A 12,603-nucleotide genomic window follows, 5' to 3' on the forward strand; every position below is an offset into this window, starting at 1 on the left:
TAAGGGGCCCCTCAGTGTGAATGAAGTGGGATCATGTTCCCACCAATGGGAAGCTCTGGAGACACCAGACTGGACACACAGTCTAGCCCTACTGTCCGGACTGACTAGTGAGAGGAGCAGTTTGAACGTTTGCCCAGTGTTGCCAAGATGTCTGGGCAGAGGAATATTCTCAGCTAGCATCAGCCAGTATAGTAGACAGTCTCAATAAGGCTCTAACACTGCAACCAGCCAGCATAGCATCAGTCAGCCAACTGCTGAGCTACATATGAGCAGGAGCCAGTGTGCTGTTCCTATGGGACTAGCTTTCATTTTAACCTGAAAAATAACTGAATGAATAAGTGATTGCTGCTTCCATCCCGTGCTGATTGCTAAAAGTGTGACCGTTGCATCTAAAAGCTCTTTAAAAGCCTCCTGTTTCTACATTAATGTCTCCTCACTTTCCTGAAAAAGTAACAGCACAGTGACAGACCCCCAGGAGAGAGGGGTAGCCTCGTGTGGAATTGCAATGCATGTCAGTGTCCCTCGCTTAACGAGCAGCATTTATCCCCTAGCCAGAACTAGATAAGTGGAGAGTTTTATCACAGCCAAGCAGGTGGAGGCTGTGCCGCTGCTGCCTCCGGGAGAAAACTCCTTCTAACGCCGCTGATGACTACAAAGTTTTTAGTGATTTCTCCTTTCTTTTCTCTGTGCAGGTTTGCTTTGCTCAAACTGTGAAGGAGTTTTTCTCATTCATTTCAACCACAATCACTAAGGAGAATTCAAAGGAACGGGAAATCTCTAGCTTCTGATCTAGGCTATATGCCTATAGGCTAAACATATACATACTTAGGTAGTACAACTGTTGGTGTGCACAAAGTCTTTGTCAAGGTTGCTCATAAGGCAAGGCAATCTAGAAAGTAAACTCCCTTACCTCGGAGTGGAAGATAGCTTTTTGTTCTAGTGGTATGGTTGACTCTGGGTTTACTCTGGAGTAGGGCTGTCCCTGACTTAAAAAAAGAAAGTGTGTCTAAAACTTGAAATGGTGCCATGTTCACTGGTTGCTCAGGACGTAAAGGGGAAGTTGGATGAGTGGAATACATTTGTTTAGTTGTGGAAAATACTGCAAATAAAGAAACAGAAGGTAAGGAGCAAGCCCTGCATGCATATTATGTGTGCCAAACAGGTGCTGTTAGATGACTATAGCTTTCTGACTGTTTGGAACAATGTAAACACTAATTAAATGATAAGCGTACCATAGTCAATTTTGTATATATTTTTTAAAGCTTTTATTCCAGTGGTCGACTAAATTGGGTCAGCCGTACTCTGGAGCGTGGTGTACTAATGACCAGGTTTTGATAGCAGTTGGTTACATAATGGTGGTGCTACTCAGCTTTATTGAAGAGTATGTAAGCCTTTTTCATGTCTTAGTCGTGACAGACTTTCAGCATGCTTATAGAGAAGACCACTCAACATGTACTGCAATGACAAAAATGACTGATGATTGGTGGAAATAAATTGATAAGAATGTCAAATCAAATGGATTGGTCACGAACACATGGTTAGCAGATGTTGTGAGTGTAGCGACAGTGCAGTAATATCTAACAATTGCCTAATACACACATCTAAGTGAAGGAATGGAATAAGAATATATACATATAAATATATGGATGAGCAATGACCTAGCAGCATAGGCAAGATGCAATAGATGGTATAAAATACAGTATATACATATGAAATGAGTAATGCAAGATATATATAAACATTATTAAAGTGACTAGTGATCCATTGATTTCAAGTCTATGTAGGCAGCAGCATCTGTGCTAGTGATGGCTGTTCAACAGTCTGATGGCCTTGATGGAGACTTCTCGGTCCCAACTTTGATGCACCTGCACTGACCTTGTTTTCTGGATGGTAGTGGGGTGAACAGGCAGTGGCTCGGGTGGTTGTTGTCCTTGACAATCTTTTTGGCCTTCCTGTGACATCGGGTGCTGTAGAGTGTCCTGGAGGGCAGGTAGTTTGCCCCTGGTGATGTGTTGTGTAGACCGCACCACCCTCTGAAGAGCCCTGCTGTTGTGGGCAGTGCAGTTGCCGCACCAGGTGGTGATACAGCCCGACAGGATGCTCTCAAATGTGCATCTGTAAAAGTTTGTGGGTTTTGGGTGACAAGCCAAAGTTCTTCAGCCTCCTGAGGTTGAAGAGGCGTTGTTGCGCCGCCTTCACCATACTGTCTTTGTGGGTGGACCATTTCAGTTTGTCTGTGATGTGTACGCCCAGGAACTTAAAACGTTCCCGCTTCTCCACTGTTGTCCCTTCGATGTGGATAGGGGGGTGCTCACTCTGCTGTTTCCTGAAGTCCACAATCATCTCCTTTGTTATGTTGATGTTGAGTGATGGGTTGTTTTCCTGACACCACACACCGAGTGCCCTCACCACCTCCCTATAGGCTGTCTCGTTGTTGTTGGTAATCAAGCCCTCTACTGTTGTGTCGTCTGCTAACTTAATGATTGAGTTGGAGACGTGCATGGCCACTCAGTCATGGGTGAACAGGGAGTACAGGAGGGGGCTGAGCACACACCCTTGTGGGGACCCAGTGTTGCGGAACAGCGATTTGAAGATTTTTCCTACCTTCACCACCTGGGGGCGGCCCGACAGGAAGTCCAGGACCCAATTGCACAGGGCGGGGTTGAGAGCTAGGGCCTCAAGCTTTAATGATTAGTTTGGAGGGTATTATGGTGTTGAATGCTGAGCTGTAGTCAATGAACGGCATTCTTCCATAAGTATTCCTCAGATGGGATAGGGCAGTGTGATGGCGATTGCATCATCTGTTGACCTATTGGGGCGGTATGCAAATTGAAGTGGGTCTAGGGTGACAGGTAAGGTGGAGGTGATATGATCCTTGACTAGTCTCTCAAAGCACTTGTGACAGAAGTGAGTGCTATGGGGCGATAGTCATTTAGTTCAGTTACCTTTGCCTTCTTGATTACAGGAACAATGGTGGTCATCTTCAAGCATGTGGGGACAGCAGACTGGGATAGGGAGATATTGAATATGTCCCTATCTGGTCTGTGCATGCTCTGAGGACGCGGCTAGGGATGCCATCTGGGCCGGAGCCCTGCGAGGGTTAACACGTTTTAAATGTCTTACTCACATCGGCCACGGAGAAGGAGAGCCCACAGTCCTTGGTAGCCGGCCGTGTCTGTGGCACTGTATAAGAATGATTTTGTTGGCATTTACATATATCCCCATTACCAGTAAAACATCATCAAAACCTATTTATTTCACTCGCTGTGCTGTTTTCGTTGTTCAGTAGTTTAATTCTCAACCAGGATTTCATCATACGTGTCAAGCAGTGAAGTTTCAGCTCTGTCTGTCCGTGGCCTCTCTTGCTCGGTACGCACTGTCACTGTGTCCGTTTCCATCTTGTCCAGCTGTGTATGTAACATTTCACGTAAACCCTGTTTCTTGTCTGCATCGAAGTTGCAGTCCTTATGCCTAGCATCGAGCATGGTGGCGACACAGTAAAGAGGCTCAGAGAGAATGCCACTGAATCGCTTGTTCACAGCCACGAGTACTTTTGTAAGTTTTAACCCCACGGTCTGTGTTGGCAGTTTTGTTGAGCAGGACATTCAATGCCATGACAGAGTGGTATCACGTCTGCTGCAGACGCAGTTGATGAGCTTATTTATCCAGTCAGTTGTTCGAATGGAGCTAGCTAGTGTGTTCATGTTTGAAACATGTTCTCAAATGGCATCAGCGGTAGGACAACCAGCACATTCTTGAGCATGTGCTGTCAGGCTCATGAGGCTGACATCGCTGGTCCAAATGTCAGTCGTGAAGCAAATGGCAGTGACGCCCATAGCAAGTAGCTCATGGATGTGCGTTTCAACAATACTGTGTAACTCCGGTAGGGCAACACCTGAAGAATACCGTCTACTTGATAGTGTGTACCAGGGCTCAAGGTGCTCGACCAATCGGTGAAAGACTACAGAGAACGGTTGATTGTCAAGGGCAATGAATTCCATTATCTTGGTGTTTAATGGATTTCCCCTTTTGAGTTGTCTCGCTGAAATGTTCTTCCTCTTTCAAATGACTGCTCCACTTGAACTGCTCCACTTGCATCCCTACCTCTCCCACGTGACCTACTTGTGTGTTTGTACTGACATATGTAACTGATAATGCGCACACACACTACATGTTAATGTTCTTAAATTTATGTAAATTGTGAAGTCTTTTGCCTGTAATGTACTTTTTGTTATGCATCGGACCCCAGTAAGACTAGCTGTCACCATTTGCGTCTGATAATGGGGATCCTAATAAATCAAATCAAGTTACTGATCTCTGCTTAACCACCTTTGAGGGTTTTCACACTCTCTCATTACCAGTTCTCAGGTTGACTTTTTGTGAGAAGTGTTTCCCACAGTTCACAGCTCAAATTGCAGTGTTTTACAGTACAAAGAAGGAAGGAAACTAAGAAATATAAGCTGTTCATTTGGTTTGCTAACTTTCTAGCTAAGTGGCTATATTTCAATATCAAGCTTATTTTCTTACAGCAGAGATATTCATACAGCCCAACCCTACGCATGGCATACATCGCTTACTTGCAGGTTCCTTCTTGACAATGCAAAAACAATAAGGAATAATAACAGATAAGAATACGAAGATAAAGTAAATGGCTCAGTAGAATACATATTTTAGCATAAGTATAATACAGGAAGGCAGAATATTATAGTCCAATATTTACATGTGTTATGGGTAAGGGGGTCAGTGTATAAACTGAACAGTATAATAAGAGTCTGCAGCAGCCGTTGTGATGTTTGTGGCATGAATGTGTATGTGTGCTAAGGTGCGGAGAATTGGGGCAGGTGGTCAGTCCAGTTCAAGTGCTGAGCAGTCTGATGGCTTGTAGATACCAACAGTTTCTATCAGACCTCATGCTCCGATACTGTCTGCCCGGTGATAAGGGAGAGAGCAGCTCGTGGCTGAGGTGTGTGGGGTCCTTAATGATGCTGTATGTCTTACTCAGGCACGTTTTTTTATGTAGATGTCCTGGAGCATAGTCCCAGTGACGTACTGGTCCATCTTCACCACCCGCTGGAGGGCCTTGTGGACGGAGCAATTTGTGTACCAGGCCGTGATGCAAACGGTCCGGATGCTCTCAATGGTGCAGCGGTAGTATTTGGAGATGACCCAGGGCAGCGTGCCAAATTTCTTCAGCCCCTTAGGAAGCAGAGAGACTGTTATGCCTTCTTGACATGAATGGTGGTGTTGGTCCGTGACAAGTCCTCAGTGATGTGGAAGCCAAGGAACATAAAAATCCTGACTCTCTACTGCAGTCCCGTTGATTTGGATTGGGGTATGTTCCCTCCTCTGCTTCCTGAAGTTAACAATCAGCTCTTTTGTTTTGCTGATGTGGAGGGAGAGGTTGTTGTCATGACACCACAATGCTAGGTCACTTACCTCCCTATCGGCTGACTCATCGTTGTTGTTTATCAGGCCTACAACCGTGGTGTCGTCAGCAAACTTGATGATGGAGTTGGTGTCGTGTAAAGCCAACATGAATGAGGCTATGTAATGTTTTTGATAGTACATCAAATTTAAAGTGCTCTGGTGATTACATTTTTTAAATTTTTTTAATAAACCTCCGGAATTGGAAGGGAAACAAAAAATCTCTCTGAAGTTTGACAAATGGCAATTTTTCTGTGTTGGCGGAGTTTCTCTGCTGTAATGTGTTTCTGGGAGCAGGGGGAGGGAAGATGAGACTGGGGCTGGGGATTGGAGATTGGATCACATCAGTGTAGAGATGCCTGGAACCCCTGCTAGGAGCTGGAAATGATGAGAATGGTGTTTGTCAGATAATAAAGTGGTCTGAGTCAGCAGGAGGCAGACTAAAGGGTGTCTAGCTAGCTGCTCTTGATGGGAATCACTCTAGGTCCCTATGATGGGAATCACTCTAGGTCCCTATGATGGGAATCACTAGGTCCCTATGATGGGAAGGAGAATGGGGATATATTTTGCAGCACACTGCAGTCTTTTGCTTATCATCTACTCAACTTGTGAAAGGTTTTTTCTTCTTCTCCCCAGCATTTCAACACTAAATCTCTTATGTTGGAATGGGAAAAGGGAATGAAGCAAATATATACCATTGGGCCTCTATAGTATCTTGTGGGCGCAGGTGTCCTTCAAAAGTGAAGCTTTTCTTAGTCCCAAAAACAGTGCTTGAGGAAGTAACATCTTTATCCAAGGAAGGATGAAATGGAAAACGCGCACACACACACACACACACACAGTAAGTCTAAATCAATGGTGAGAATGAGAGAAATACACACAGCCTGCTGTTGTATTATTCATAAGATACTTGTGAATCTAGTCAAGGCTAAAGCTTTCATAATGAGGGATTATGTGTCATGGTCTCGGGTTAAAAATAATTCCTAATAGACTAGCTACGTTTTGAAGTAGTGCTGTTCTGAAGTTTTGTCACTGCACCCCATGCCTACCTGCCGGTGAGGAATGAGTTGTCTTGACTTTTTAATTGGCCATTAAAAGTCTGTTTTCACCTCTGTTCCTGCAGGTCAGTATGGAAACCCTCTGAACAAGTACATCCACCACTATGAGGGCCTGTCCTACGACACAGAGGCCCTGCACAGCAACCACCAGAGAGCCAAGAGGGCCGTCTCCCACGAGGACAAGGTCCTGCAGCTTGACTTCCACGCACATGGAAGGTACGTCACACTCTTTAGTCTAGTGTATATTTTAAAGTTCATAAGAGATCTAGCGTTAGCCTGCTTGCCAAATCTGTAGTGCTTTAGCCAACTCATCTGATTTATTGTTGTCATGCCATTCATTTACCAATTATTGACTGACGTGACAATGTTAGTCAGAGGAGTTGGATAGAATACTAACAGATCTGGCTTCTGCTTTCCAGGCAAGTCGAGCGTCACGCCCAACTCAACAAACCTGTCGATGCTCGTAGTAAAGAACTGACCTGTGATGTGTTTTCCTGCATGAGCAAAAGCTTTTTTTTTTTATCAAGGGAGGAATCTCCCAATGAAGTCTGTGTGGGGTTTTGGATTACAGGGGTATCTTAACATGGGATCAGGAGCAATTCTGAGCCCTGGACTCTTGTAAGCCAACATTGTCTTTCCCACACTGGCTGGGACTCTGAGAGAGCGGTGTGGTAGTCTGGCTTGGCATTGTGCACCAGCGTGATACAGGGATAGCCTACTGGAAGGCAGAGGGTGTTCACTGGTAACCAGGCCTAAAGTGTTGTTATATCAGCCTGCAGCAAGCTACTTCTTCTCACAGGCACCCACCTATTCCTACCAAATGTTTAGTATTCTGTCCTAGGCTGACTCTGCCTGTCTGTATGTGGGATGGGTTTGTGGTTATTGGGTTATTAAATCCAGCTGATTGTAGTCTCCAGCTATCTCTGACCTTGACTGATATGGTCACCAAGCCAAACAGAAACCTAGAGGTTAATGTGAAGAGATAGAAAAGATGTACATGCATCTAAGAGAAGTGCTGCTGTCTGGATTTTGGTTAATCCAGAATGCTTTGTTTGAGGAATGATGGCCAGGAGCTCGCTCCCTCCCTTCCCCCACACATAATCTACTGTTTCTATTTCAGATGGTGGATAAAGTCTTACCGATTTGGGGACTAGCAGTCCATGTTACCACCTGTCTCTTAACTAAGATGACCCTCACCCTCCCAACAGGGCAAAATCCTCTCTGTCCTCCTCTGACAGTTCACAAACCGTCAGTACAGGACTGTTTTATTCCGCCAGCTCTGTTCTCTCTCCTCTTTGCCACGGGAGCGGTACTGAGTCCTGACCTTGACGTGTGGATTCACTCCCAGTGGAGGGAAGAGGGTATCGTCCTCTTGTGTAACAGACAACAGCAGCAGTGCAGACTGGCAGTGCAGAGGTTCCTTTGGGAGCTGCAATACAGCCAGACCTATCTCTGCTATAGTGTTACCTACCTTCTAATCCCAAAGCTACTGGTCAGAGGACTCTTGTCACTGGGAAGTTTTTGTGTCTGTACAATGTGCATGTCACTTTCCCATCATTATGATATTCATGTCAGTTTTAACCCATCCCCGGCTTAAATCACATCAGTCCTATTCTGTTCAAGTAGACCCTAGTTCATCTCTTTCATAATGGCACCATTTTATGTTTTGGAAACATTTACTTTGGGTGATAACACAGCGTAGAGTTCCTGCTATCTGTATTTACAGCTAGCAGTGTTGTGATCTCCCAGGGATGGTGAGAACAGGCTGCAGTGGTCACTTCCTGCTTGTCTGTTTCAGAGGACTGTTTCATTCACTGCTTGTTCTGGAGATAGCCCTGCAGGTGTTCACATTGTCTCCCAGTAACTACACCAGATGGGTTGAATGTGCTAGTGTGTCAGTTAAGCAGTCAAAACACTGCCTCTTCTCTGTGTAGAGCAGAGCTCATAATTATTCAGTGCCTGGACTGAAGGGGAAAATGCAGCTTTTCTGGAGATGGCACGTCTTGTACACCTCCCACCCTTCGCTGTGCCTCGAACGAGCTCATCAACCAACCAACACTTTCAAACTGGGACACATGCACTTGTTCGTACATTCATTCATTTGTACATTCATACATGCATGCATGCATACATACATACATACAGTTGAAGTCGGAAGTTTACATACACCATAGCCAAATACATTTCAACTCAGTTTTTCACAATTCCTGACATTTAATCCAAGCAAAAATCCCCTGTCTTAGGTCAGTTAGGATCACCTCTTTTGTTTTAAGAATGTGAAATGTCAGAATAATAGTAGAGAGAATGATTTATTTCAGCTTTTATTTCTTTCATCACATTCCTAGTGGGTCAGAAGATTACATACACTCGATTAGTATTTGGTAGCATTGCCTTTTTAAATAGTTTAACTTGGGTCAAACGTTTCGGTAGCCTTCCACAAGCTTCCCACAATAAATTGGGTGAATTTTGGCCCATTCCTCTTGACTCAGCTGGTGTAGCTGAGTCAGGTTTGTAGGCCTCCTTCCTCACATACGCTTTTTCAGTTCTGCACACAAATGTTCTATAGGATTGAGGTCAGGGCTTTGTGATGGCCACTCCAATAGCTTGACTTTGTTGTCCTTAAGCCATTTTGCCACAACTTTGGAAGTATGCTTGGGGTCATTGTCCATTTGGAAGACCTATTTGCGACCAAGCTTCAACTTCCTGACTGATGTCTTGAGATATTGCTTCAATATAGCCACATAATTTTCCTCCCTCGTGATGCATCAATTTTTGTGAAGTGCACCAGTCCCTCCTGCAGCAAAGCACCCCCACAACATGCTGCCACCCCTGTGTTTCACGGTTGTGATGGTGTTCTTCGGCTTGCAAGCTTCTCCATTTTTCATCCGAACATAACGATGGTCATTATGGCCAAACAGTTCTATTTTTGTTTCATCAGACCAGAGGACATTTCTCCAAAAAGTATGATCTTTGTCCCCATGTGCAGTTGCAAACTGTAGTCTGGCTTTTTTATGGCGGTTTCGGAGCAATGGCTTCCTCCTTGCTGAGCGGCTTTTCAGGTTATGTCGATAATGGACTCGTTTTACTGTGGATATAGATACTTTTGTACCGGTTTCCTCCATCTTCCCATGACGTCAAGCAAAAAGGCACTGAGTTTGAAGGTAGGCCTTGAAATACATCCACAGGTACACCTCCAATTGACTCAAATGATGTCAATTAGCCTATCAGAAGCTTCTAAAGCCATGACATCATTTTCTGGAATTTTCCAAGCTGTTTTAAAGGCACAGTCAATTTGGTGCATGTAAACTTCTGACACACTGGAATTGTGATACAGTGAAATAATCTGTCTGTAAACAATTGTTGGTCAAATTACCTGTGTCATGCACAAAGTACAAGTCCTAACTGACTTGCTAAAACTATAGTTTATTAACAAGAAATTTGTGGAGTGTGTGAAAAACGAGTTTTATTGACTCCAACCTAAGTGTATGTAAACTTCCGACTTCAACTGTACATACATACATACATACATACATACATACATACATACATACATACATACATACATACACTTGCACATTGAAACACACACATTCTTTCTTATTGTGCGTGGTTGCATCACTGTCCAAGCTATTAGTAAAGGTGTTTCCCCTTCTCTCTCATTCTCTCTCTCCTTCGCCGTGGCCTGCTGTGTGTGAAGGGTGTTGTGAGACCTAAAAATAATCTATCCCAGGAGCCCTGTCATTTTCAACACTCCTCCTTTGCTCCTTTCTTCACCACTGTCTTCTGAAGGTTTTGTGTGGGGGACTGCTCAGAATACCCCCTCCTGTACTGCTTACACTCTGCAGCATGACATCATTAGCCCCTTGGAAACAGCAGGAGCTGCTTGTGTGGGCGGCAGTCACAGCTAACGTTAACTTCATGTGAATGTTTTCCTCAGCTATGTCTTTTCTGCAAGCCCTTTGCTCTCTGGTGTGATGTTCACCCTGGAGTGTAGTGTGATACTCACCTGGCCTGTTAAACCACCTGATGTATCTGTTGTGTAGAAAAATGATTGAGAGGATGGTGCACAACAGTACATGTCTTCATTCATTCACCCTGTTTGGGCAGCCCATCTAACATTCTCCTGAATTGCCAACATTCCAATAATGGTCGTGGAATGATTGAATGTTTGGGTTGGATAGTTCTGAGGGCTTTTCAGATCTCCATTCCAGCCGCTGAGCACCGCCCTTATGACTGAGAACATGTGATGAGGGTAACGTCTGAGCTAGCACACCAAGGGCGGCATTCTGCCTACGAACCGCACCCCCAATTTTTTTGTGTGCACTTTCTCTCTCTGTCTAGCATGAGCTGGAGGGAGTTACTTAAATTGACTTACACCAGTCTTTCTTTTTACATCCAGTGTGAACGAGTGCAGCCTCGAGTAGAAGGGTTAAGAATCAGACTGCCCAGCTGATATTGACTTCTGTAAGTGAAGACTGAACTGCTGACTGTTTCCTCCTCCCTGTGTGACCTTTGTATTGTGATGAGCATGCAGTCTTACTCCACGCCTCCGTCACAGCCAAGGCAGTGGTGTCTGGGGATTAGGAGGCACAGAAAAGCCCTTTTGTTTGCCCACATTCACATCACTACCACTCCTCCCCTCCCACTCCAACACTATGCGCAGCTAGATCAAGGTACCCGATAGGGCAATCCTGAGGCTTTGTACAGTGTAGGATCATTGCCAGGGTACAGAACAATACAGAATACTAAAAGGGTTCAGTGCCAGGGTACAGAACAGTGCAGAATACTAAAAGGGTTCAGTGCCAGGGTACAGAACAATACAGAATACTAAAAGGGTTCAGTGCCAGGGTACAGAACAATACAGAATACTAAAAGGGTTCAGTGCCAGGGTACAGAACAATACAGAATACTAAAAGGGTTCAGTGCCAGGGTACAGAACAATACAGAATACTAAAAGGGTTCAGTGCCAGGGTACAGAACAATACAGAATACTAAAAGGGTTCAGTGCCAGGGTACAGAACAATACAGAATACTAAAAGGGTTCAGTGCCAGGGTACAGAACAATACAGAATACTAAAAGGGTTCAGTGCCAGGGTACAGAACAATACAGAATACTAAAAGGGTTCAGTGCCAGGGTACAGAACAATACAGAATACTAAAAGGGTTCCGTGCCAGAGTACAGTACAGAATACTAAAAGGGTTCAGTGCCAGGGTACAGTACAGAATACTAAAAGGGTTCAGTGCCAGGGTACAGTACAGAATACTAAAAGGGTTCAGTGCCAGGGTACAGTACAGAATACTAAAAGGGTTCAGTGCCAGGGTACAGAACAGTACAGAATACTAAAAGGGTTCAGTGCCAGGGTACAGAACAGTACAGAATACTAAAAGGGTTCAGTGCCAGAGTACAGAACAGTACAGAATACTAAAAGGGTTCAGTGCCAGGGTACAGAACAGTACAGAATACTAAAAGGGTTCAGTGCCAGAGTACAGAACAGTACAGAATACTAAAAGGGTTCAGTGCCAGGGTACAGAACAGTACAGAATACTAAAAGGGTTCAGTGCCAGGGTACAGAACAGTACAGAATACGAAAAGGGTTCAGTGCCAGGGTACAGAACAGTACAGAATACGAAAAGGGTTCAGTGCCAGGGTACAGTACAGAATACTAAAAGGGTTCAGTGCCAGGGTACAGAACAGTACAGAATACTAAAAGGGTTCAGTGCCAGGGTACAGAACAATACAGAATACTAAAAGGGTTCAGTGCCAGGGTACAGAACAATACAGAATACTAAAAGGGTTCAGTGCCAGGGTACAGAACCATACAGAATACTAAAAGGGTTCAGTGCCAGGGTACAGAACCATACAGAATACTAAAAGGGTTCAGTGCCAGGGTACAGAATACTAAAAGGGTTCAGTGCCAGGGTACAATACAGAATACTAAAAGGGTTCAGTGCCAGGGTACAGTACAGAATACTAAAATGGTTCAGTGCCAGGGTACAGTACAGAATACTAAAAGGGTTCAGTGCCAGGGTACAGTACAGAATACTAAAAGGGTTCAGTGCCAGGGTACAGTACAGAATACTAAAAGGGTTCAGTGCCAGGGTACAGAACAGTACAGAATAC

At 44.5% G+C, this 12,603-nt stretch overlaps 1 protein-coding gene across 2 annotated transcripts in view; it reads left to right on the forward strand.

The window, feature by feature from the left end:
• The window catches only part of LOC115113653 (disintegrin and metalloproteinase domain-containing protein 10-like), an 85,071-nt gene that overhangs the window by 13,311 nt on the left and 59,157 nt on the right, over positions 1-12,603 (forward strand). For both annotated transcript variants that reach the window (XM_029641542.2, XM_029641544.2), the window contains exon 2: positions 6,548-6,698. In XM_029641542.2, coding sequence (XP_029497402.1) covers positions 6,548-6,698 — 151 coding nt within the window. The remainder of the gene's footprint in view (positions 1-6,547; positions 6,699-12,603) is intronic.

The sequence above is a fragment of the Oncorhynchus nerka genome, linkage group LG28, assembly GCF_034236695.1.
Source record: "Oncorhynchus nerka isolate Pitt River linkage group LG28, Oner_Uvic_2.0, whole genome shotgun sequence".
Taxonomy (NCBI): Eukaryota; Metazoa; Chordata; class Actinopteri; order Salmoniformes; family Salmonidae; genus Oncorhynchus; species Oncorhynchus nerka.